Source organism: Aptenodytes patagonicus, chromosome 5 (genome assembly GCF_965638725.1).
Source record: "Aptenodytes patagonicus chromosome 5, bAptPat1.pri.cur, whole genome shotgun sequence".
Classification (NCBI taxonomy): Eukaryota; Metazoa; Chordata; class Aves; order Sphenisciformes; family Spheniscidae; genus Aptenodytes; species Aptenodytes patagonicus.
Window position 1 is genome coordinate 35,917,576 of NC_134953.1, and position 24,765 is coordinate 35,942,340.

At 43.2% G+C, this 24,765-nt stretch overlaps 1 protein-coding gene across 5 annotated transcripts in view; it reads left to right on the forward strand.

Annotated features, from left to right (window-relative positions):
- LOC143160944 (solute carrier family 22 member 15-like) overlaps positions 1-24,765 on the forward strand; it is a 59,717-nt gene that overhangs the window by 19,242 nt on the left and 15,710 nt on the right. For 2 of the 5 annotated variants that reach the window (XM_076339352.1, XM_076339354.1), the window contains 3 exons: positions 3,296-3,368; positions 3,861-4,024; positions 4,996-5,980. In XM_076339352.1, coding sequence (XP_076195467.1) covers positions 3,296-3,368; positions 3,861-4,024; positions 4,996-5,008 — 250 coding nt within the window. In that variant the 3' untranslated portion in view covers positions 5,009-5,980. Of the gene's footprint in view, positions 1-3,295; positions 3,369-3,860; positions 4,025-4,995; positions 5,981-24,765 lie in introns of those variants that run through there. The other 3 variants (XR_012995456.1, XM_076339353.1, XM_076339355.1) reach the window with 3 other exon arrangements.

A 24,765-nucleotide genomic window follows, 5' to 3' on the forward strand; every position in this document is an offset into this window, starting at 1 on the left:
AAATTGGGTGTGGGGGTTTGTTTACATTCTCCCTGTCCAAACTTTCATGTTCTTTAAGGTCTCTTTTTCTAGTGGGTGATTTTTGTTTTCTGTTTTCCTGTCTGCTCTGCTTTTCTGGAGTTGAGAATCAAGAGAATTAATTCTGAAAATGTTTTAATTTCTCAGCTTTTCCTTGTTTCACAGCGTTCTCATGTTTCATGTTACTCTGTCTTCCAAAGTCCCACTGATGTGTGGGGCCAAGTATGTGACAGCTCGTACCTAGCAGGAATTACAGTAGTGTCTCAGTGTGTTTGAAACTGTTTGTTTTTAGGAAGATTTAAAAAAAAAAAAAAATTAATTGGGTAAAGTGCTACTTCATTTGAGAATCTGCACTAATATTCTGGCACAAAAGTAACTATATGTGTCAAAGATACAGACCGCCAGTGGAGAAAATGTACGAGCAAAGGCAGTTTAGAAAATTAGCAACTTCATTAGACAACTCGTGATTAATAATATGGCAAACTATTACATTAAACCATTTGAAAATTCCTCACGTGACAATTTATGCATTTAATTTGTTTGATATCTCTCTGGCACTTTAATTGCAAATATTATGGTTTATGCAAGAAAATTAGTGATGGGCAAGTGTTTACTTTAAAGCAAAGCATCAGCACCATCTGGTGGTCTTTGCAAAGCTTTGTGGTGATCCTGGCATTGCTCTGACAGCGGAGCTTAGGCATGCCATGTGATGAGACACCTACCGTTCAAAGGCAGTGGCGAGGAGGCGGAATAAACTTTTTTCCTTTTTTTTTTTTCCCAGTGGGATGTTTTGCAGAAAAATTAAATGTCTTCAGTATAACTGCTCCTTATTTAAACCTACTTAGGACTTTAAGCACGAGGACTGTTAAGCATATTTTTTTAAGTTAATTGGTACATGGAGGAATGACAAATACACCTCGTGCTAGAAATGGGGAGGTGCTGCAAACTGGAGAGTGTGTGTGTGCTTTGGGCTTTTTTCCTTTTTGACGTGTCTTTAAAGTACCCACTGGGGAACAAAAAAGTTAAAAATAGAAAACCTCACTACTGTTGGATTTTGGACAAAAAGGAAGGTTGTCTTTGGAAACAAAATGTAATCATAGCTCTAGTAATAAAGATGTAAAACTCATGTTTTCTTCATGAGAAAATGGTTGGAAAACGATGGCATCCTTGTGTGGGATGGGTGGAATCAGAGTGGGGCCATTGGACTGTCTAGGATCACATTGGAAAGCTTATTTGCCTATTTTCACATTGGGGAAACTGTTGTATTTTTGCTTATGTCAGTGGTGGTATATAAGTTTGGACTTCTTTAAAATACTTGCCCTTTTGATCTCTGGCTTTCTTTGCAAGGAACTCTCCATAATTCCTTCTGTTGAACAACAATCCTTGGTGAGCATTAGTGAAACTTGAGAGCTGCCAGTGCCAGCAGCAGAGAAGCTTTTGCATTTGTGCAGGGCTGTACCCCACTCACCGGGCAGTGCTGGGCAAGCAGCGCAGCCAGAGGAGTGCCGCACGGCATGTGTAATTTGCCAGGCAGCTGCAGCGGGACTAATTGGCTTGAGCAAAGCCCCAGGCTGATGCGATAACCCTGGTTGTAGAGCTATTTTGGCTGGCATTAGCTCAGCGCTGTGCTCCGTGGGATGGTAGGAGCATGTGCAGTCAGTCAGGTTTAGTAGGTCTTCTAGTGAGCGTGGTAAAACTGGGGCAGTAAGGTAAGACAGGCGGTGTGTGGTCAGCTATCATCAGTGCAGCACCTGAAGAATACTTACTAATAGTTCTTGGGTGATAATCCGTTTTTCCTCTTGGACACCATGACATCGTTCTGCATAACCCGAACTCTGTTGAATTCTGAATTAAAGATTTCATAAAGTCTTTCAACAACTGCTTTCATTTTGCATTGGAATTGAAATGACGCAATTTGCATTTAGGATCACCTTTTGCCCTTCTCCCTCTCGGCAGAAAAAAAGAAGCCAGCAAACCTCTGGATATGGACAGGCTTAGGGTCTGTGGGAAGGATGCTTCTCAATGAATGGTTCACACACAGACTGGTGTCTCTCATCTGCTCAGGGATTTTGTTGGCAGGGGAGGTGCTTGGCCTCGTCTTGTGGGGTCTGGGTCGATGTTGCCTCAATGTGAGGAAGCGTGGGTTGCTATTTTCCTTTTCCCAAGAGGACCTGATGAGAGAAATGGTTGCTTTGTCTGTTTATTTTTACACCGAAGTCACTGGCTTCTCATCAGCTCCTTCCATCATCTGTTTCCCTTAACCTGTGCAAAGGGCCATTAGGAAGGGATGTGCAGGTGGGTGGTTTTGGTATACTAGCGACCCATGTCACCTCTCTGCTTGTCATCTTTAAACCTGTCACTGTCTTCCTGTCTTTGGAGGAAGAAAAGGAAACAGGGTGAGCAGGAGCAGCTCAGCTCAGTGGTGTGACTGAGGATGATGATGAATGAGAGGAAGCAACCGAGAGACGTAGGGAGAAGAACAGCCACCATGAGCTGGTTCTTGCTGTCTCACTGATGACTGGTGCCAACGTCAGTCTCTGAAGGGGCTGTTAAGTACCATATTTAGGAGTGACACAGAGATGGAAGATTTTTGCATTTGAGCAGGAAATGAAGGACTTTGAGGATTTTTGTAACTTTCTTTGAAGAGGATCCTGCTGTTCTAACCCATGCTTTGATTATCACAGTCTAGATGAGATTGTTTTAAACTTGTCTGAAAATTGAAGGGAGGGCAGAATTCAGCAGCCCCTCTACTGACACATCTGGCCCGATGTTTTCAAGTTTCACACTGGCAAATAGTTATTTTCTGTTTGGAGGTAAGCACTGACTTTTCATCTGTGCAACCTGAGGTGGCAGAAGAGAGGCCGCTGCCGACGGCCTGAGCTGGAGATAGCGTTCAGGATCTTCTGTCTGAAGATCCTGCCTGCCAAATTTTGAAATCATTCCCCATCCAGCACAGGGATGTCCAATTAAATTGCCCTATATGGCAGGTTGGAAAACCTCTCTCTTTGTTCAAAGTTTTGTGAAGGGTTGCACAACAGGGTGGTTTTGCTAGGGTTTGAAAGGGTGTGATTTACCTTGCTAGCAGCTAGTTGTAGAAAATCTTTGGAGTAAGGGCTGGAGGTCTTCAAAGATTGATTTTTTTTTTTTTTTTTTAAATAAAGACTATTGATAACTTCAAAAAAAGTGTAAGTTGGTTCCGACAGTGCCACCACATGTTCATGCATGATTCAGTTGTGTATTCCGAAACTACAAATCTTTCATCCTTTGTTTGAAACAGAAATGCTGGCTTGGGTGTCTGTTCCATGTCTTGCAGATTTGGGGGCATTTTGGCTCCATTTGTGCCATCTATGGTAAGATTATTTTCTACTTTTTATGTAACTCTCTCAAAAGCACTTTGCTGATTTTGGTACCACATATGCCTATATTCCTTGAAAAAAAAATGTTTTTATGAAAAATTAAATTATGTTCACTCAATTTCAAGAATTAATGAACAAGATGTTTAAAAATACCTAGTATTTTATCCTCTTTGTGGAAATAACCTAATGTTCTGTGTTGTGTTAATATTTCATCTGTTAGTGAAATGATTGTCATGTAATGCATTTGGTACTGCTAAGGCTCACTCAGTATCTGAGTTTTTAGGCATGTAAACAAAGTTTTCATATGAAGCTGTTTCTGTGAAATGACTTTTATTGGGTTTCTTTGTTCTACCAGTGTATGGATAATTGCACAAATTGCTGGAGTGAAAAGTTGTAGTCTTTTGGTTTTGACTGCAGTTCATATGGATCATATATTTTAAGAGCAGGAAACAATGCTGGGTTTTTACTATGGATTTTTAATTTTAGAAATCTCTTAGTCCTTCTGTACCGTTCGTGGTGTTTGGAATCAGTGGACTGTCAGCGGGATTCCTGACTCTCCTTCTGCCAGAAACACTAAATAAGCCAATTGCTGAGAGCATTGAAGATCTCCAGAGTCCCAAATACCAAGTGCTTAAAAACGAAGAGGCAGAGTAATTTTTTTTTTTTTTTTTTTTTACTGTAGCTTTGCATTATTTTCCCCCTATCTTATGCGAACCATGATTTAATGCATACTGCTTAGATTGTGCATGAAGTTTTTAAAGCCATCTTTCTCTCGCTTTCGGTGGAGATTAAATTGATTCTTTGTTTGGCTCTTAAAGATGAAAAGGCTAACAGCTTTCACCTGTATGTATTAAATTATACGTAAATTAATACTATTTTGTTTCCTTAAAGGAAAACAAATTTTAGAAAGGCAGCCTAAAATAACCAGGGACAATACATTCAGCAACATTCCTGTGCTTTTACGGCAAAACAACTAGGCATATTTTTCATATATTGGATTGTGCCTTTTTGTCATGTTTTGTAGTGGAACATAATCCAAAATTAATATGTATCTGAGGAAGTGTTTTATCCTTCATTAGTCTCTTGGGTTAGAGCCATTTAAAGTGTTTTCCTGTTGTTGATATGCACTAAATAGAACTTTTGAAGTGGGAAATGAAAGTTTTGCTTGTTTCAACAGGTAATAGAATAGAAAATGTGAAGTATGTTCCCTAAGGTTGGGAATGGCTTCCCAGAGAATTAGTTTTAAAGGGGGGGGTTTAAATTCCTATGGGAAAGGAATTGTTAGTTGAGAGCTAAGCAGGCTTAGTGTAGATATAAAAGAATATATGATGTTCTTACGTTTTTCTTGATATCCTAGCTTGTTAATCATCTGGTAATCAGTTTAATCACACTACACACGCTATTATGCTTTCTTTTTATGTCTAATACATAGTAATACTGCATTCAGTTGAAATGAAAAAAAAAAGAAGAATTTTTGAGCTTTTTGAATACCGTTTCGCTTCTAATTTTTAAACGATCAATGAATTCTGGTTTTCACATTTAATATTAACCTATAAAATAGGACAAGAAATATAAGACATGTAAACTGCTTTTCAATGATCATTTTTCTTCTGTCTGACAGGCAAACCAGTTAGAAGAAAACACTTAAGTTTCAGAAGGCCTGTCTGTGGTGGAAAATGAAGCCTCCATTGAGAAGGTGCTGTAACACTTGAAGGGCAGAGTCTCGCTGTCTGTATCTGACAGGAAATGTTGGAGGACTCATGTATAATGCTGTTTGTAGCATGTTGAACAGTTTTATGTGGAGACAAATTGAGAAGATGGAAGAAGTTGATCAAAGCTTGTGAGAAAAGAGGTGACAAATCTGTGCATTAATTTAATGACTTAACAAAAGCATACTTTGGATGTTTGGACTTCTCTACGGCTTCTTAAAATGAAGTATTAATTTATTTTACAAAACGTAATTGCTAGCTTCAGATTAAGCTATAATGTTGTAATTGAAGTGGTGTGTATAATTTAAAATTTAGATGGCCTTATATATTCAGGCAAGCTGTAATCCTGAAAAGTGACAGCATCTTGTATATGCTAATTTTCTCTACAGGGTTTTTTGCCTCTAAATTACGCTATACCTCACAGTGTGAAGAGACCAGAGATTTTTATGGGTTGTTGGCCTTAGTATGTCTAGCATAAGAAACCTGAACAGGAGATCTGAAAGGAGAAAAAATGGATTTTATTGTGGGAATAAGTAATTTTTTAATACAGTTGTACATGAAAAGATACGTAAAGTTAAAAATAATGCTATATTGGAAAAATCATGTCAGGCCTTTAAGAGATGCGTTTAAAGGAGAGGATGAGTAACCTTTTAGAGAAAGGTTATTAAGTTCTAGCTGTACATGTGCAACTAGAAATTACTGAACATGAGTCATATATTGTATATGCAATAATAGGTAATCCAATACAATTCACCTATGAATTGGAAATTCTTCCTGTGAGGGGGGTGTGTGTGTGGTTAACAGTTAATATATTTATGTTGGAATAGATGCATCACAAATGTTACAGTTTTTCGATGGCCAACACAATTTTGTTATTAAAAAGAAAATTATTTAACATCTGTACTATGAGTGCTGCTTTTTCCAGGATGTTTGCCCAGGTTTTTTGAAAAATACTTGTATCACTTTGATTTTGGCCCTTTATCTAACGCATCTGATAGGAAAAGGTTACTGAAAGGCTTCTGTATTTTGAGCAAGTTCCATAGTTAAATAATAGTTCTGCAAATGAACACGTGCCCATGCAAGTGTGTGTGCACTTATACACACACACGTGCACACATAAGTACAGGCAGGTTGCTCTGCCTGGATGCCTCAGTGAAATCTGTGCTGAGTCCATGCGTGCTTTACAAATAGCCTGATCAGGTCCCCAAGAGATGAAAATCAATTGGCAATCAGAACAACATTTAGATAATGTTGACATACGGGTGGATTGCATGTGTGTTTACTTAACCTATGGGGCTGAAGCTTGATGACGAACAGCCTATAGAATATGCTGCTAACTTTTATCTTCTGATCATTTATTTATTCATCATTTTTGTAATGTTTCACTTTTGTAAGGATTAGAATTGAGTTTGTGATATTTTTTTTTCCTGAGTAATATTAATGCCTTCCATTGCATTAACATTTATAACCATAGTGACTGATTATACCTCTTCAAAGGATAATTGGGTCAGCAGGGATATGGTAAAGACTGAGTTTTGTTACTGTTGACTTCAATTTTTTTATTACAAGAAGTAAAATTTAATAATAAATAGAATGATATAAAGTTGTATTCCCAAAGCAGAGACAAGACTCTGGAACAGGAGGATCATAAAGGTACCATTATGTAGTGGGAGTCTGTTTCTCTCTCCTGCCACATGTTATCAGGCTGTATCAGTGCATTTTTCCACTGCCTTTTATTCCACATTATGTGAAAAACAGGAAACAAAGATCATTTACATTTTGAACATGCTTATTTCTGCTTTATTTGTCCTGGAATTAATGAATTCTTTGCCTGGGGTGACTTCTGTGAATTTGGTGGATTGATGACCAGAAAGCTGTGTGTCCCGAAAAGAAGTTAATGATCTTTTCAGCAGCCCTGGCATGACACATAGTACCTGCAGCTCTTTTTATGAGCGTAGGCCAGTATGGAAGCTGGTTTGGTAGCTCGTCTCCAAGATCCAAAAGAGAATATGGATAGAAACATGGACTTCCATTTTTGCTTCTTATCTTTTCAATTCAATTTAACACCTTGTTTGCCTTTTTAAGTTTACTTTATATATCATAGAATCATAGAATCATTGAGGTTGGAAAAGACCTCTAAGATCATCGAGTCCAACCGTCAACCCAACACCACCATGCCCACTAAACCATGTCCCTAAGCGCCTCATCTACTCGTCTTTTAAATACCTCCAGGGATGGGGACTCAACCACCTCCCTGGGCAGCCTCTTCCAATGTTTAACCACTCTTTCAGGAAAGAAATTTTTCCTCACGTCCAATCTAAACCTCCCCTGGCGCAACTTGAGGCCATTTCCTCTCATCCTATCGCTAGTTGCTTGGGAGAAGAGACCGACACCCACCTCGCTACAACCTCCTTTCAGGGAGTTGTAGAGAGCGATGAGGTCTCCCCTCAGCCTCCTTTTCTCCAGGCTGAACAGTCCCAGTTCCCTCAGCTGCTCCTCATAAGACTTGTTCTCCAGACCCCTCACCAGCCTCGTTGCCCTTCTCTGGACACGCTCCAGCACCTCAACGTCCTTCTTGTAGTGAGGGGCCCCAAACTGAACACAGTATTCGAGGTGCGGCCTCACCAGTGCCGAGTACAGGGGCACGATCACTTCCCTACTCCTGCTGGCCACGCTATTTCTGATACAGGCCAGGATGCCATTGGCCTTCTTGGCCGCCTGGGCACACTGCCGGCTCATGTTCAGCCGGCTGTCGACCAGCACCCCCAGGTCCTTTTCTGCTGGGCAGCTTTCCAGCCACTCTTCCCCAAGCCTACAGGGGTTGCATGGGGTTGTTGTGGCCGAAGTGCAGGACCCGGCACTTGGCCTTGTTGAATCTCATACAGTTGGCCTGGGCCCATCGATCCAGCCTGTCCAGGTCCCTCTGCAGAGCCTTCCTACCCTCAAGCAGATCAACACTCCCGCCCAACTTGGTGTCATCTGCAAACTTACTGAGGGTGCACTCAATCCCCTCATCCAGATCATTGATAAAGGTATTGAACAAGACCGGCCCCAGTACTGAGCCCTGGGGAACACCGCTCGTGACCGGCCGCCAACTGGATTGAACTCAATTCACCGCAACTCTCTGGGCCCGGCCGTCCAGCCAGTTTTTGACCCAGCGCAGAGTACACCTGTCTAAGCCGTGAGCCGCCAGCTTCTCTAGGAGAATGCTGTGGGAGACGGTGTCAAAGGCTTTACTGAAGCCCAGGTAGACCACATCCACAGCCTTTCCCTCATCCACTAGGCGGGTCACCTGGTCATAGAAGGAGATCAGGTTGGTCAAGCAGGACCTGCCTCTCATGAACCCGTGCTGGCTGGGCCAAGCGTCCTTGCTGCATTTTGCTATTGCTGGATAGAAAGATGCTATTTTGAAAAAAAGAAGTTTAGAAATAAGGAAATTATTTGCAGCTTTATTAGAAATATCTTCAATTGGACTAATGTGATCAATGCATTGTATCTTACAAGGTCCTAAAGTTAAGAAACCAACTGTGTCATTCATTACTGTATATGTCATGGCAAATCAGAAAAGGCAGCATTTTTGGCCAAATAACTGCCTTTTTTAGAGTAGATATTGTCCCTTAAAGCTTTTGGATTTGTAGAATTAGAAATTCTTCACTTAGAGCAACTCTTTTTCCCATTATTTTTAATGGAGACAAAGCAGTTTTGGGGAGGAATGCCCTAATAAATTCTTTATTCAGTGTCGGACTATTATCTATTGCTTTCTATTTCTCTGTAAAAAGAACAAAGGGAGCTGAGTTAAATTAAGTGGTTTAATTATACACATTAGGTCACAATCCCCATCCTTAAGTATCACTTTTAGCTCTTCCCCTGTGCTTTATTTGTGTGTAGAAATTTGATTATCATGTTGCATCTGCACTGTTCATCTGTTTCTGTTAGAACAATGTCTTTAGTGCTTTAGCACTTACTTGTGAAATTGCCTTTATTTCTTTATCTGTTTTTAAACTGATTGGAAGTCTTTTTACTTCAGCATTTGAGAAAATTCTGCTGCTTTCTGGATTTTATCATGTTTCAGCTGCAAATCTCGAGGCTTAAAAAAAACAGAAAAAAGAAAAAAGTTGGCCTCTCTGCACTGTCCTTAAATACATCTGTGATACTCACACGTTGTCCAGAAAGGAAGTCTGAACTGATTTCAGTTTTTTCACTCTTTTCTGTGTTTCACCTTTAATCTTACTGTATTCTTCCCTAAGGAGTGCTGGGTTTTTTTCTGTCTCAGGTGCTAAGAGTGCTGAGCAGAGGCGAAGCTTGAACATTCATTTATGCTGCCTACGTTTTAATGCCATTTCCCTGTCGTTAGGCAATATTTATCCTTTAATTCTTGGTTAGGTTTGCTTAAGCCCCGGTTTTGTCAGAGGAAGAATATTAGTTGTAAATATTAAAAAATATTTTTCCATTGCTCCTCCAGCTCATGCCATCTTTTGTATTTTGTTTCACATTTTGTTGTTCCACAGCCCTCCTGGTGACCGACTCGGTATGGAGAAGCAATGAGGATTTGTCTGCATCTAAATTCCCTGGCTGGCAAATATCCCCCGCTTTATTTTGTCATCAGCCAGTGATGACACACCCGCACACGCACGCACCGTATTAAAAGTCAGGTCAGGTATAAAGGCAGGGCTTGAGTTCCTTTTTCTGGAAAGCAAACTTTGCCCGATATTCATGTCAAGCTCATCTCTGATCTTTTTCATTATCCCATTTGATGTTTCATCAAAGCTGTTTCCTCCTTTGTTGGAGCACTGTGTGTTACTGCTTGAAGTGAAGGCTATAGATTCATTTTTAGAATTTATCCTTTTTAATCTGAGCAGAGTGAAGTACAAATAATCCTTTGCTTTGTTGACTAATACTCTTGCAGCTAAGCAGCAGAGAAAGGAGGAGGTGAACTTTTCACACTACCATCTGTAACCAGCTGGCTCTGCCACTGAATTTTTAGTTTGCTTGAGGCAAATAACTGTATCGTGTATTACAGCATGCAAGAGATCTAAATTTTTCCATGCTGTCAGTTATCAGTAGTTCATTGGAAAAGGTCATCTTTCTTTGTATCGCTTGCTGCAGGAGATGTAAAATTTCCTAGAGATTATTTTTGATAGATGCAATCCTTCCATTAGAGTTAAATTTGTGAAAATAGTGGAGAGATGTACAGCTACAGGCAAACCATATGTAAATCTGGGATGATCTTTTCTTGTAGTAGCAGAATTTCTTCTTACCAAGACTTCCAAATCTGTAAAGAAATGTGTGGGCTGTAACGTGCAGTGGGAGTACTGTTTGTGCCCACCTGAGGAGGGTGGTAGACCACAGTAGCTGGAGATGTGTTTGAGGGAAAGAGAATGTGGCTGAAAAGTGGATGAGGTTTGGGAATCAAACCGTTTCCAACTCCTGCACACTTGTGGCGAGATCCTGTATTACGCCAGGATGCTTTTAACTTGATATTAAATAGTTACAACACTTTCTATACTAGATGAACTCCTGTTCCTCTGGGTAGTCTCCTGGTTTAGGAAACAAGCTGGTGTTGGGATGAATAAACCACAAAACAAACGTTGCAGCAATTTTGATAGCTTATGAAAGCACAGTATGGCTCTGACTGGACTGGTTTGACAGTGTGCGTTCCTACAGTGGTCCAAAGAGATTTGATGCTGTGCAGGCTGATGGCTTTTCTTGGCTTTTCACCTAGGAAAGGTGTGAAACACTGTTTAAGTGGCATCTTCCCACGTAATAGCAACCTAGTCATGCTAATGACAGGTAAGGCTGAATAGACTGGCTCTTTTTCAACAACTTCAGTCACTTGGGCTGAAAATTTCTATACTGGGCTTTTGTCTGCCAGGTAGCAGTACTGCCAACGTTCAGTTGGCTGTATTTAAGCTTCCTCGTCATGAAAGGTGCCAGGAAAAACTGGTGATTACATGGGGTTTTTTAACCCTTTTTCAAAGAGATTCTGCATCTGCCACACCTCACTTCTTGTTTGTCACAGCCTCACTCACGTCATTTTCTACCTTCCTCTGCACTTTTTTCCCTGCTATCCCATCCACAGTAATGCAGAGCCTGATTGAATTCTCATTTCTCTATACCAATGTGCAAAGGAAAAGAGAGAGACCGCAGCATATTGCTGCACACCTAAGGAAACTAGGATCTGTGTACATGACATGGAGTTACTCCAGATGTGTCCAGGTTGAAAGAAATTGCTATTTCTTTTCACCATCCCCTGTCTCATGGTTGGTCAGGTTTATAAATATTGGTGTCAATATACAGTGACAGCTGGCTCTGACTGCTGCTGCAAGAAACCCTGCAGCAGCAATGTTACACCCAGCTCCCTCCGTCAGGTTTCTGCTGCAGCTCTGGAGGTTTTTCATCTGTTTCAAACCATTATTTAATCCTTATGATAGCGTATGCTATTGTTCGTACAAATGTCCAATCCTTTTTTAAGGCCTCCTGATCTCTTGATTTCAAGGCAATGATATGATGGTTCAGCAGTCTGTTATTACGTTATGTTTGTTTCCTCTTACCGTTTTGTATTTGCTATCTCTTGGTTCCAGTGGAGATACCAATGATCGGGAACAATGGCAGTGGATAGGAATGCTTGACCTAAAGATACATCCTGCAGTTTAATGCTATATATTTTGTATTGTCTGGTTTCTCTTCTTTTGAAAACGTTCCAGTTATTTCTGTGAATGGACGCTTTTCCAGGGCCTCTCGCTTTTATATCTGTCTGTGTGCCCTGAAATAGCACTTTGAGCTGTTTGCTTACCTTATGTAAAGAAACTCCCTCAACATGTGCCCAGTTTTACTTATGCGAAGACCTGCTGACAAACCAGCAGCCATAGCCTCTCTGAGGGGCCAGAGTGACCACTCTGACTTGCAGGAGCGTGTCCCTGGCTATGTCTGAGAAAATTATCACCAAACCTTCCCTTTAACTAGAGGAGGCTCTTCAGCATCGAATTCCTAAGCTGCTTTGATGGGATTTGAGGGCTGTTTTCAATGCTGAGATTTTCCTGACCGATTCCCCTGTGGGTGTTAGTTACCCGGATGGTCGGGGTTAGAGCTGGAAACCGGCTCCACCTCCTGCTACCCTTGCGTTGGCCCTGCTCCCTGGCATGGGAGCTGCAGTGGGCTGGGGTCGGCTGCCTGCCAGGCCTGCCTGACCAGGCATCTTTTATCATTGCTGGTTTGCTCTGCTCTGCCAAATTCCTGAGCTTTCCTGGGGACTGCGCTTTTACTGAGCAATTTCTTGGTATTTAGCTCCAGAGGAAGTTACTTCTGCTGCGGTTTGCAGAGTTTGTCCCAGCTGTTGTAGCATCCTTTGAGTGTAGAAATCAAAATACTCTTGCTGGAGTGATGTGTGTGTGTGTGCCCTGTACTGCGCTGCCTTGGGGCTTTCGGGGTACAGGTATGTGCAGGGCCAGATCAAAAAAATTGTGTGATGAGCAACTTCTCTGTCTCAGAAATAGTTGGCTGCTTGAGGGAGCGATCATTTGTCCCTGCTCCTCACCTGGAGGTAACCTTTTACATTTGACCTTGTAGTTCTTACAAAAAAAAAAATTAAATGCACTGATTAATAAAACAAACACACACCCAACACAGGTAAAAATCAGTTTTGGAAATGAAAAAGCAAGGAAAAACAATGACTTAGGCAGCAGTTAGTCATCTCTGTTGAAGAATGTATCACAGAAAAGTAAAATTGGCAGCAGGGGGGCTCCTGCAGTCATAGTCTTAACGAATTGCTATGGGTCTGAATTGGCTATTTATTACCTTTAATCCTAGCGGTCTACTAGGAAGGAAGGAAAATAATTACTAATGACAGATTTTAGTTGAAGTTAATTTATTGATGGTGGAACTAATTGCATGTTCCAGGTGTTCATCAGTTTAGCAAGACAACATTTAACTATCAAATGTTCCAATTACAATGTGGTTAATTAAACATGATTAAACTGTTGGGTTTACAAACATGCAACTGATTATACATAATTAAACTTGTAGTGGGTTTATGGTATGCACCATGCAAGATATATGCGATTTTTAAAAATTGCTTCTTGTAAGAGACTACCTTATGCTTGTATGTTAATATATAGGTATTGACAGCTTGCTGTGTTTTTAAGCCAGAAATCTACTGTGGAAAAGTTGTAGTGACGTATTGAATTATCAGTTAAGAAACATAAAAAAGGCAGGGGGGAGAGTGGTACCTGCTCAGAATTTGCAACTGAATGGTGTAAGTCTTGTGTGAATTGGTAAAAGCTGGTAGTTCTTTGCTATTTAAATTCTTCCGCTATTAAAGCAGAAGCAGCACATTTTGATACAGTAAGATCGGTGTTCATCAGGTGCTCCAGGTTGCTGGGTCATCCTTAGCACCTGCTTCAGAGGAGACGTCTGGTGAGAGAATGGGGTGTGTGCTGGCGGATTGAGAGCCTCCGAGAAGGGTTTCCGGGGCTCTCCCGGGAGTCCTGGCTCCTGTGGTGGATTTGCTGGGGATGGGAGATGGGTATGCCTCCTGAGGAGAAGCGGGCGTGAAGCCTGCAGCATTAAACGAGGGTTATCAGCCAGACTGACGGGCAGGGCAGGGGGGAGAAATCTCATCCCCTCGACATCTAGTGTTTATCAATGCACACACCAAAGTTGCCGCTGAAGCCAGCGCTCTAAGCTGAACTGAAACTGCCGAATTAAACAACTGTGGTGCATAACTGACAACAGGTCTTGACATCCCCTTGGTCTCGCTTGTTTCCTTGCGCCCACCGAGGCCGAGACGCCTCGGCCCGGACCGCCCGCTCACCCCCGCGGGCCGCATGCGCCGCGGGGCCCCCTCCCCGCCCCTGCCGCCGCGAGGGCTCACGCGTCCCTGCTCCGCCTCGTGCGTCACCGCGATTGTCCCCCGCGGCCGGGCCCCCGCCGCGGGAGGAGGGGTACGTGACCCGCTGCCTCGCGGCCCGTGGCCGCCTGCCCGCGGGATGGCGCTGCGGGGCACGGGGGGGGGCAGCCTCACGGGAGGCACCGCTCGAGGGTGCGGGCGCGTTAATGAGATCTCGTGAGTCTGTCACCCGTCGCGGCCTCCCACCGTTTCCCGTTGCTGCAGTGTTCTGTTGTTGGTTGTCCCAGGGTAGTATAAACACTTGTCTTCTTCATAACTTAAAAACATGTGACATGGATTAAGTCTTTGGTGCTTGGCTTTTGCTTTTGCTGCTAGTTAGTGCCCTTTTGGTTAGCGCTTGGTAGCTTTGTCACGTGTGAAGTCTCTGCGATAGTCCTTTACAGTTTAATCCCTGTCCTGATGGACACGTGTGTCATTTGATTGTAGATAATTCTTTTGTTAGGAAAGCGGTGCACTGCAACGTACTTACAATAAGGGCTGTTTTAACCTCTGATTTGTGTTAAGACCGAATTTAATTTGAACTATCGAGAAAGGCACCAAGGAGAACGGGTGTCAGCGTGGGAGGGGGTTGCGATGGCGTAATGTGGGAAGCCTTGTGAAGCGGCCGCCTCTCCCGGTGCCCACGGGCATTGGGCACGCCTGGTGGGAGGCCGCTGTGCCCCTGCGGCTGGGAGGGCCCCGCGGAGGCCAGCGTGAGCACGCCCAGGCTGTGAGTGGGCACCCCATCCCCAAGCACCGATGCTCTCCTTTGCCTAGGACCTAGTGTAACAACGGGTGACTTAAATTTTGCAGGACTTCCCATAACATCACATATTTAGTAAATAAAATGGTCTTACTTTCTGTGCTCTAGAGTAGAAAACATTCAAGCAAATGCTGACTGTAGATGAATATTACAGAGATAGCTACATCAAGGCTGCTTTCTAATTTGGCATGACCAGGTGGTTTGCATACGGAGAAAGGAGATCTTCCCTGCTTAAACATCTGTATTTGCAGTGATAATGTACACACCACAATCATCAGTTCTGTCCTAATGAATTTGCTCATCACTGTCTGTATGAGATTTACAGAGCACAGATTTTTTTGGTAAACTTTTCTGAGTTCATTCTTGTGTGTTCATGGGAATATAATGCTTGCTTACCAGAAAATGTGTTTTGCATGTGTTGTTGGTATCCATATGAATATACTGGAGTATGTTCAGTCCTTCTTCCCTTTGCATACAATTTCACAGCCGTGCAACTGGAAATCTACAATAGTATCAGGCAACAATTGGAAATCCACAGTAATATCAGGCAAGTCAGGTAAAAAATCATGCCCTTTCCCGCCTAGTCATCAGTGAACATTAGCTTAATCATTAGTAATGAAATCAAATGAATGTCAATAAATACTTCTAAATAACTTTAAATGGTGCTTTTTTTATTTCAAGTCTATTTTACCCTGACACAGGTGTTTTCTCTTGTTCTCTCTTTTTGTGTGCACAAGTATATACCAGAAAGGGAGAACAGTTCCTCCTCTAACTGAAATTTATCTTTGTGCAGACATCTAGTGCCAGTAGGATATACTGGAAATATTAAAACTGCAATGGATTTATAACTGTCCTGGGTTTTCCTAAACCAGGAGAGCACTGTGTGAAGCGAGCTTGCCTTAATTTTCCTGTCCTGCATTGAAATCAAATTTTTCATTGAATTTTCCTGTCCTGCTCAAGACGATTGCCTGGGCTGTTAAACACAACATTGAGGAGCAGCGTGGCTGTGCTGGGTGAGCGTCCAGCCTGCCAAGGCCTCTCGTTTGGGGAGAAAAGACCTTCCCTCCCACGTTGTGGATAATCCAGAGCTGGCCCTAGGGTGGAGCAGGCTTTGCTCTTGCCCCCTGGCCTTGCTGGGCTCATGTCCATTTCCCTACCGGTTGCTAGAGAAGTAGTTTCTGTTTAAATAACTTATTCCAGGGGCAGTTAGTTGCTCAAAGAAACTAATGATGCATGTGGCAATGGCTGGGGGATCAAAGTGTCAGGATGGGTACTGTGCCAGCCCTGAATCAGTGCTGTTAGGGGATGAAATGGGAAAATGGGAAGAGGATAGTTAGTGCTCCCCTGGCACTTTTATGTTATTTTTAGCAAAAAACCCTAAACAAAAAAAAAAAACAAAACCAAAACAGCCCTGGGGACAGCCACATACTCAGATTTCCCTGCAGCCTGTCTGTCTTCAGGCTGGCGAGCAACCCTGAGATGTGCTCCGGTTAGTGCCAGCAGGCTTTGTCAGCATGGGCGCAGGACGAATGTTTGTTTGTGTTTGTGGGTGGCTGCCTGTGACACCCACGGTATCTGCGATGGTGCCCATGGGAATGAGCTGTGCACAAAGCACAGGGACTTCTCTGGCACCTGCTGATGTGCTCCTGAACCAACATTGCCCATCAGAGCGCCTGGTAGCCCCACGTTTGTTGCCGTACTAGCCATGGAGGTCTGGAAATGGCATTAAAAAGTTTAATCTTTTTTTCTTTGTCTTTTCATGAGCAACAAATTACAATGGAACAAAAGAGGATGAAAATAAAATTTTATACTGTGCCTTTTAGGCAGTCTTATACTTCTCTCTGACAAGAAGGCTAAAAGAGCAAAATAATATTGACTAAGTGTCTGGTCTTTACTTAAGTGCTCTTGAAAGTTAATCAATCCACTTGTGCCCTAAACAATGTTAGTTTTTCAGTTCAGAGGGGCTGGGGAAAAATTCACCTGGCTTTTCTGGCTTTAAGAAGATGGCAGGGCTGGAAGCAAACTATGATGAGCTTGTTTGCCTATGCCTTGATGGGATTAAGATGGGATGCTGTACTGTCACTCAGATGATGTTTTCTGTATATTTAATTGACCGTTGCAGCTTGCTAACAGCTCATTAGCTGATGTATTTATGCTTCAGAAAGCTAATGCTGAGTGGTGATAGTCTCTTCATATCTCACATTTGTTACAGAAAAACTTAAGGTAATTTGAGTGAGTTTGGGGAAAGAACAGGAAAAAGGCAGAAAGGTAGGTTTTCTCTTTGTACGTATTAATACGGATCTATAATTTGGAGGCTTTGTTGAAGAGCATTAAAATGCATAGACTCTTAATGGAACTGCAAGGGAAAACAAAATGAATCCCTATGACTTAAGTAATCTATCACTGAAACTTTGTTCTTGAAAAATGAAAAGGGATGTAGAAGTCCTTCTGACCTTCAGAGCACCCCCAGTGCTGTAGCCCACCTCTGACCACATCAGAGTAGGACTAGGCAGGGAGAAGAAGGGTGGCCTCTGGCTTTTGGACAGCCGTGGGGAAATTCGGCTGGCTTTGAAAAGAGCCTGGTGATTTCTGTTTCTCTGGCAGTAATATGGATGAGGGCTCCATCTCAGCTTGAGTGTGAGCTGTGACCCTTTATATTACCACACTGAGGTGTAAGGATGGTTGTTTTCATTTAGCTGTAGGTGTTAGCAATGTTAAAGTTCTCTATTTATGTTAATACACATATATTGGTGTGTGTATGGTAGCAGGTTTAGATGGTTTTCATTTGGAGGGTCTTTCTGTGCTAAAAACCCCACAGACAAACACACTCCCCCAGCCAGCCACGTGGGTGAATGTTGAAAATCCATCCAGGGAGACTGTTTATCCAGTCTGGAATAAATCGCCCTCTCTGGGTAGAGGGGTCTTTCCTGTCTGGCCTCTGCGATCCCCCTGAGCTGTTGGTCCCGTCCCGTCGGGGCGGCAGCCCGGCTGTGCCGGCAGTGGTGCCTTACCTCTACTCCGGAGGGGACACGTCTGCCACCTTCACAGGCGGGCTGCACTTATTTGGGGTTGTAATTAATAAATCTCCCTGGTGGTTTTGATCTCTGCTTTCCACTATACCATAATTGCATTATATGCAGTGAAACGACAGTGTGATGGGATGGGGGGAAAAAAAAGGAAGGTCTCAAAATGTGGCTTTTGAAGAGACTCCTGCTGACACAGGCTTGATCTTTGAGCTTCATTTTACTGCTTTCAAAATGATATCCCTGCTCTTCCCTCACTCTGGTTTCCTCCCTGTTCCCAGCCGTCAGGCTCCACCTGACGGGTGATGTACAGTGACGATAACTTGCAGATGCCTTTGTGTGACAGCTGGATTAGTGTTTTTAATCTTGCTCATTTACAGCGTGCAATCCCCTTTCCTTCCCCTCTCCCGGGGAAACTGCCTCCTTGTTTTGGCAAGGTTTGTTGATGAGGTGTGGATGCTGGTGCTCGCTGCTGTCTTCTGGGCGAGATCTTTGCCTTCGGGTTTCTGGGACCAGCTTAGTGGTGGAGCAAGCACAAGGTTACGCTTGCCCAAAGCCTGCTAAAACACTGGGGGGGAAGGAAAAAAAAAAAGTACAATAAAATGCATGAAAACCTTGGAGAAACTGCATTGAAGCCACTTAATGACTGAGGAAAGGGCTAAGTAAAAGATGAAAGAAAATGACTTGAGAACACAAAGTAAATTGCCATAAAACAGGTGTTTATGCACGAGCAGGTTTGCTCTCTGCTTCAAGTACATGGTTAATGAACAAAACCTTGAGATGGTTTTTGTTCAGTTGTGATTATTGCCAGATTTGTCTGTGCAGAGAGAGGAGAGATGGGGGGGGGGGGGGGGGGAGACAGCTGACAGTAGCAGGCGGTGAAGTGTGAGCAGGAGTGGGCGCGTGGCAGTTTGGCCTTGTCCTCTTCTGCACCAAGCCAGAGGGTGGGTTTGCCCCCGATGTCTCAAAGGGGATCATGTCACCTATGCACACAAGCAGCGCTGCTTCATAATTACTCCTAAAATAACAAGATGTGTGATCACATGCCCCAAGAGAGCATCTGAAGACTGTACGCGTGTGCTTTACTCCCTATTTTTGCCTTTGGGAATGCATGGGGTGCCTGTGCCCAGGGGCGGCAGCAGGGCTGAGGGGTCTCTGTGAGGAGAGGCTGGGGCTGCCCTGTGCTGGGCACAGCCAGTTCCGGCGGCCCCATGGCTGGGCCCCACTAAGCCCCTCAGACCCACAGGTGGCACATCGGGGGGACAGAGGTGAGAGGGGGGGAAAACACCGCCAGGACCGGGGAGAGGCAGAGGAGTTGGGAGCGAAGGAGAGAGGGTGAGGTGGGGAAAAGGGGGCAAGGGAGAGTAATTTATCTTTGTTTGTCACCATCCAAACCTAGTTTAATTGGTAAGAAATTTAATTAATTTTCCCCAAGTTGAATCTGTTTCACCTGTGGCAGTAATCAGTAAGGGATCTCCCTGTCTGTATCTATCTTTGTATCTTGACCCATGAACTTTTTCACTGTGTTTTCTCCCCTGCCTTGCTGGCGAGGGGGAGTGATAGGGCGGCTGGGCAGGCATCTGGCAGCCAGCCATGGTCAGCCTGCCACAGAGAAATACTTAACTGACTTCTAAAACATAACTCTGGTGGGGTTTAGAAGAGGAGGTTCTGGTACTGACCGCTGCTGGGACCTCTTGTGCTTTCCAGCATGCATGTGGCCACGGGGAGCTGCCTGCTGAGGCACTGTTTTCCAGGTGTGTCAGGAATCAAAATGCAAATTGTACCATACAGGAGCCCATATATGCACTTAAATATGAAATAGTCTCCCCTGAAGCAATGACTGGATCACTTACATATAAGTGATTTTTGAAAAGTGTTTTTGGTTCTTCTTAATTTTATTTATTTATTTGCAACAGGTGGTTTTGGGGCAGCATTGTGTTGGCTCTGGCAGGGGAGAGCCGCAAGGAACATGGTGCAGCTCCCAGAGGTGCAGCAAGACGATGGCCCTGCCAAAATTTGTGCCAGACTGATAAGGCCAGAGAAAGAAATCGAGAAGTGCACAGGTGCTATTTGCCGTCAGGGTTTGCATATTTGAATCTGCACAATTCACTTACGCAAGGGACAGCAAACATAGCAAGGCCAGAACTTTAACCTGGCAGGTCTCTAGGCTGCATCCCCACTGAGTTTGGTGGCATTTTCATAGGTTTTGGGGGTGTGTGTGTGAGAGTGAGAGCAGGATGCGGCCCGCTCTCATACAACAAGCACAAAGCAGTTAAATATTAGTTGTGGAAAGGACGATCCTTACTGTTGCCTGGTTTGAGATGGCACCCCAGTTGTGTACCCAGGGGTGTGCAGCAGCTTCTGCTTGGAAATGGAAATGCTTAATCAGAGAGTGCATTTTTATGGGAACTGCAGGTGGCAGTAGGGGCTAAGTTTTACAGAAAAAATGTATTAAATTTCCTTTCTCCACAGTAGCTTGGCATATGGCAAAAATTTGAATCTCTGCAAGAAGCCTTCTCTTAAAGCCAACACTCCATATTTTTAAGGACTTGTCAGTTCCTTTTAGGCATAATGTTTTCAATAACGGTAATGACACTTCCCGCTCTCTTTGGGATGTCCTGCACTGCTTTCCCCCGGGGTGGGTTTCTGGTGGTTGTTTTGCAGCATTGGCACTCTTCTATAAATACTCATTGAATTCTGCTTTTATTTACTGTGTTCCAACTGGGTAAGTAACTTAAGAGGTATATTACTTACATTTACCACAATCAAAATTATGTCCATTTGAATTTAAGAAACGGGTGAATTGCTGTACATTAACTGTAGGACTTTGAAGTCCTGTGTGTAACACAGAAAAATCTTGAACAGATCTGAATGATAAAATCTCCTGTATTTAAGGTCAATCTCGGTTTGGTTTCTAGTCACTGAGAAAATCTTAATTCAAGGTTTAGCAAAGAAATAATGAACAGACCGTTGTCCCTCACGCTCTGTGTATTTTTGGCTTAGGAGTTATCTGCCATCTAGTGCTTTCTCATTTAGGATACACACATTTATTTGTCTGGTTCAGTCAGAATAAAGAATGTACTTATGTTTATTGCATACCATGGGGAACTTGAGAGAGACAATGCGCTGAAATAAAGGTGGACTTGTGTGGTTCAGACAGCTCATTGTATAAACAGATGCAAGTCCATGTGCTGTATATATGCTGGGATCAGCCGGTGGTGTGTGTGTTGTTTTTCTTTTTTAAGTTACGCTGCACTGGATGACGATTAAGCTGGTAAAACTTTCCAGAACACCTAAGGCTGCTATTTCTGAGCTCTGAGGTGAGGCTGAGTACAGAAGAATCTGTTTCTAAAAAGTACTAATTGTTGTTACTGAAAAAGTTGTACCATAGTAAGTGAAAATCCCGGAGGGACTCATTCTGATACTGGCAGGGTCAGTTCAAAATCTGCAGTAAACGTTCTTGGTAGCATGTCTTCCAATTAAAAAGCAATAGCGAAGTACTTAAATGTATTGCTGGGAATTAAATACTTCTCTAGAGCTCATTGCTTTTGTTGGTAGTTTTTCAGATGTACACTAGAAAGACGACAGATAGTTTGGACTGTGAAGGACTCATCGGTGTTTTAAAAGCCTTCCTTGGCATGAAGCACTCCGATGATGTTTTCCCCCTTGTGCTTCTACCTTGGCGCCAAGTGCTGATTACAAGCCATATATCTGCACACTTGATCCTGGTCAGAGCAGGAGCATCAGTGAATCCCTGTACAGGAGCGAGCGCTGTTAGAGAGCATGTCCCAGCCTCCCGATGGGAAATACTAACATACAGTATGATGTAGAACTGTATTACCTATTAAAAAGCAGTTATTTAGGGCATGTAGAAAAGAGAGCGTATTATAAATTAAACAAAGAACAAGATGCATTTTAATAACTGTTCCTGAGTAATGGGAAATCTCGGACTGTCCATATAGGGTTTTACAGTCAGTATGCTGCTGTTGGGGAGGATCATGAGGAGGGAGCTCAGGAGGGAGAGAGGTGTTCTGTGCATGTATTCAATCACAGTTTAAAGAGAACTAGCTCAAGCTGTGCTCATTGACCCTTCCCATTCCCTTATCACAAACACTTGTCTGAATTTATTTGGCTGAACGTCTGATGAAAGCAAATATGAAGGTTGTGTTGCCTGCCCTGAGTGCCAAATTTGGCTTGTGTGCAGGAGCGCACCTGTACTTGTCCAATCCAGGGAGAGCTGGAGCGCCCTGTGATTTACCTTAACAATTATAATCAAAGCCACACAGCTCAAATTATGAATGTTTGATCTTCAGAGCTTATAATCAACCCAGAGAAGAAACACCCCAGAAGCTATTTTATTGAATAAATTTAAATAATGCATTAATTTTGGAAAATAATTGCATATGAGCAAATGGCTAAGTTAATCAAAGTATTCATTTGTTCAGCTCTTAGGGATATGTAAAAACTTAAATAATGTGTAAATATCACATTTGGCATGTGCATACTTACCACAAAATATGAGTTAGATGTAGTGCACACATAGCTGAATGGAGACTATGTAAATGTGTTTTAATGATGCTTAATGGGGGACTGATGTACATCAGGTTTGGAAATGGTATGGGCAACTGCACAATTCCAGTTTTGGTGTACAGGTTAATGCGTATTTCCCTCATGACCAAGCTCTTGGTGGAGAATCCCAGTCAAAGTCATGCATGGAATCATGCTGGTAACACACAGCCTTTTAGCAAAACTTCTTGCATATAGTGCATTAAATGCGAAGTGTGTCTGTATTTATGAACTATCCCAAACTGTGCAACTCAGCTGGAAAAAGAGAGAGATGGGAGAGATGCCATTGCCATGTGAAATGCCACTGCAGCTGGTGCCAGAGGTGATGAGAGGTGAGTGAGGCACGCAACAGGTCATGGTTTGCTCCTCCACTGCCTCCTGGCGAGCAGGACCCATGCAGCCCAAGCAGGTTGGGCTGGAGCTTTCCAGAGGCTCCCTTGGGAGCTGCAGTCTTCTTTTTGAAAGTGATCTAGGAAGTTATGAACCTAACTTATGGTGGCTCCATAGCATATATAGGTCTGCTGGCAGACGTTGAGGGCTGGCAGCAAACTGGTAGCCTTCACTGTAGTTTGGCCACCCCTTACAGCCCATCAGGGTTTGCACCATTTCTGCATCTGTACTGAGCAAACGGCGGCTGCGGCAGGGAGAATGGTGATATCATGCCAATGCAAATGATAGCACAGAAAGCGGATATTTAAAGTTCAAGTTAATGCGCCTCTGGTCCTACTGTGCCTGCTTTGTGTATGTGATATATTCATGGGGAAAAGTACTGTGTTCTTTCCTAGACTGACAGGAGATTTTAATTTCTTACAATGTACCAGTCTTGATCTGATTTAGCTATTTCTATCCTGGCATGTGGCAGTGGTGCGGCATATTAAGAGTCTTGCAGCAGTCTTCAATGGGCTCAATAAAATTAATGTGAGTATTAGTCAAATACTGTCTGACAATTTTCTTAGGCTGGGCTCTGACAAGAGTTGTGGTTGGGAAATTATGATTTTCTTTTGTTATTTCATTTCACTTAATATTGATGTGTGGAGCGATATATATGGTGGTTATTTTTTTTAAATAGGCTCTTTATCCTGACTCGGTCAGGGACTGGAGTCTGGTATTTGTATTAAATATTGTATCAAGTGATTTGCAGTAGCTGTGGGGTTTAGTGGGATGAGAGCTATTTGTTTTTACACAGAAACCTGTGGTTCCTTTTGTTAGGGCTTTGGATTGCTTTTATGCTCCATTCTCACAGGAGAAATGCAAATGCCACTGAAAAATTATATTTTGATTACAGACACAGATAGCAAAGAAGCATCCAGAAGAAGTTACGTTTGTCTGCTCTTTGCCTGATTTTTTTTAAAGTATGGCAACTATATTCCAGTGCCCTCCCGCTGAGAAAATAGCACGCAGAAGCTTGGATGAGAAATGCAACATTGCAGCCACTGTCAGCCCGGGCTTTAGTGGTCCAGCCCTGTACAAAGTTACAGGGGAAGGCACCCCAGGGACAGCAGGCCCTTACGTGGATTTCGGGGGTGATGTGGGAAAACCAGACTGCGAATGGGCTGAATGTGGAGAAGCCAACGCATGATTTTTGAACCCAGACTAGCAGAGGTGCCGTGGCAGCTCACTCAACAGGAAGGCCGTGTCTGAGCAGAATGAGGAGGGAAGCGGCTGAACCATTTGCTAGGGGCTGCTTTTCCTGTAAGTGGAAACCAGCAGGGGCTTTTCGTGCTGGCAGCCTCCAAACTGGAGCTCACTGTGGCTTTCCCTTTGTTTTGGTGATGGCTCTCACTTCCTGCCCAGCCCCATGCTGGTGCTGGGGAAAACTCCCTGTGGCCTCATCGTGCTCCCTGCACGCGTGCTCTTCTGTTCCTCCTTCGTTTACTTATCTGAACTCATTAAAGTACATTTATGGATTTATTGCTGTTCTCCCCTAGGAGGGGGTGACCCTGTCCTTGGGCATGGCTGTGCTCTCTGGTGGCACGTGACACTGTCTGGATGTGATGCTGGTTACTTCACCAGCTTGCCTGGCTTTCTTCATCCATGGAAGCTTCTGAAATACGCATCCTTTGGGTTTTATTGTCACCAGGTAATCTGATCAATATAACGGATGGCTGCCAAAATTCAAGTGGGCCCTTGAAGTTGATACGCGAGGTGTATTACATTATGAGCTGACCTGTTGCACCTTAGGTTATTTCCTTGCTTGTGAAGAACAGCTATTTTATTTTGTCCTTCTGCAGCTCCTGAAGAAGAGCAGGGAGGAGTAATCAGAGCATTTTGCGGAGGAAAAACGGCCTTTCCAGCCAGTTGAGACACACACAAACTCCATTTCATCTTGGCTTATAAATCAGCACTAGAAAAGTGCTATAGTTCTGCTTTTCTTGTTATCTATTACATTAGGAACAGAATGCAGTGCATTTAATGTTACATACTTAAATGTATTGTAATTTATCTG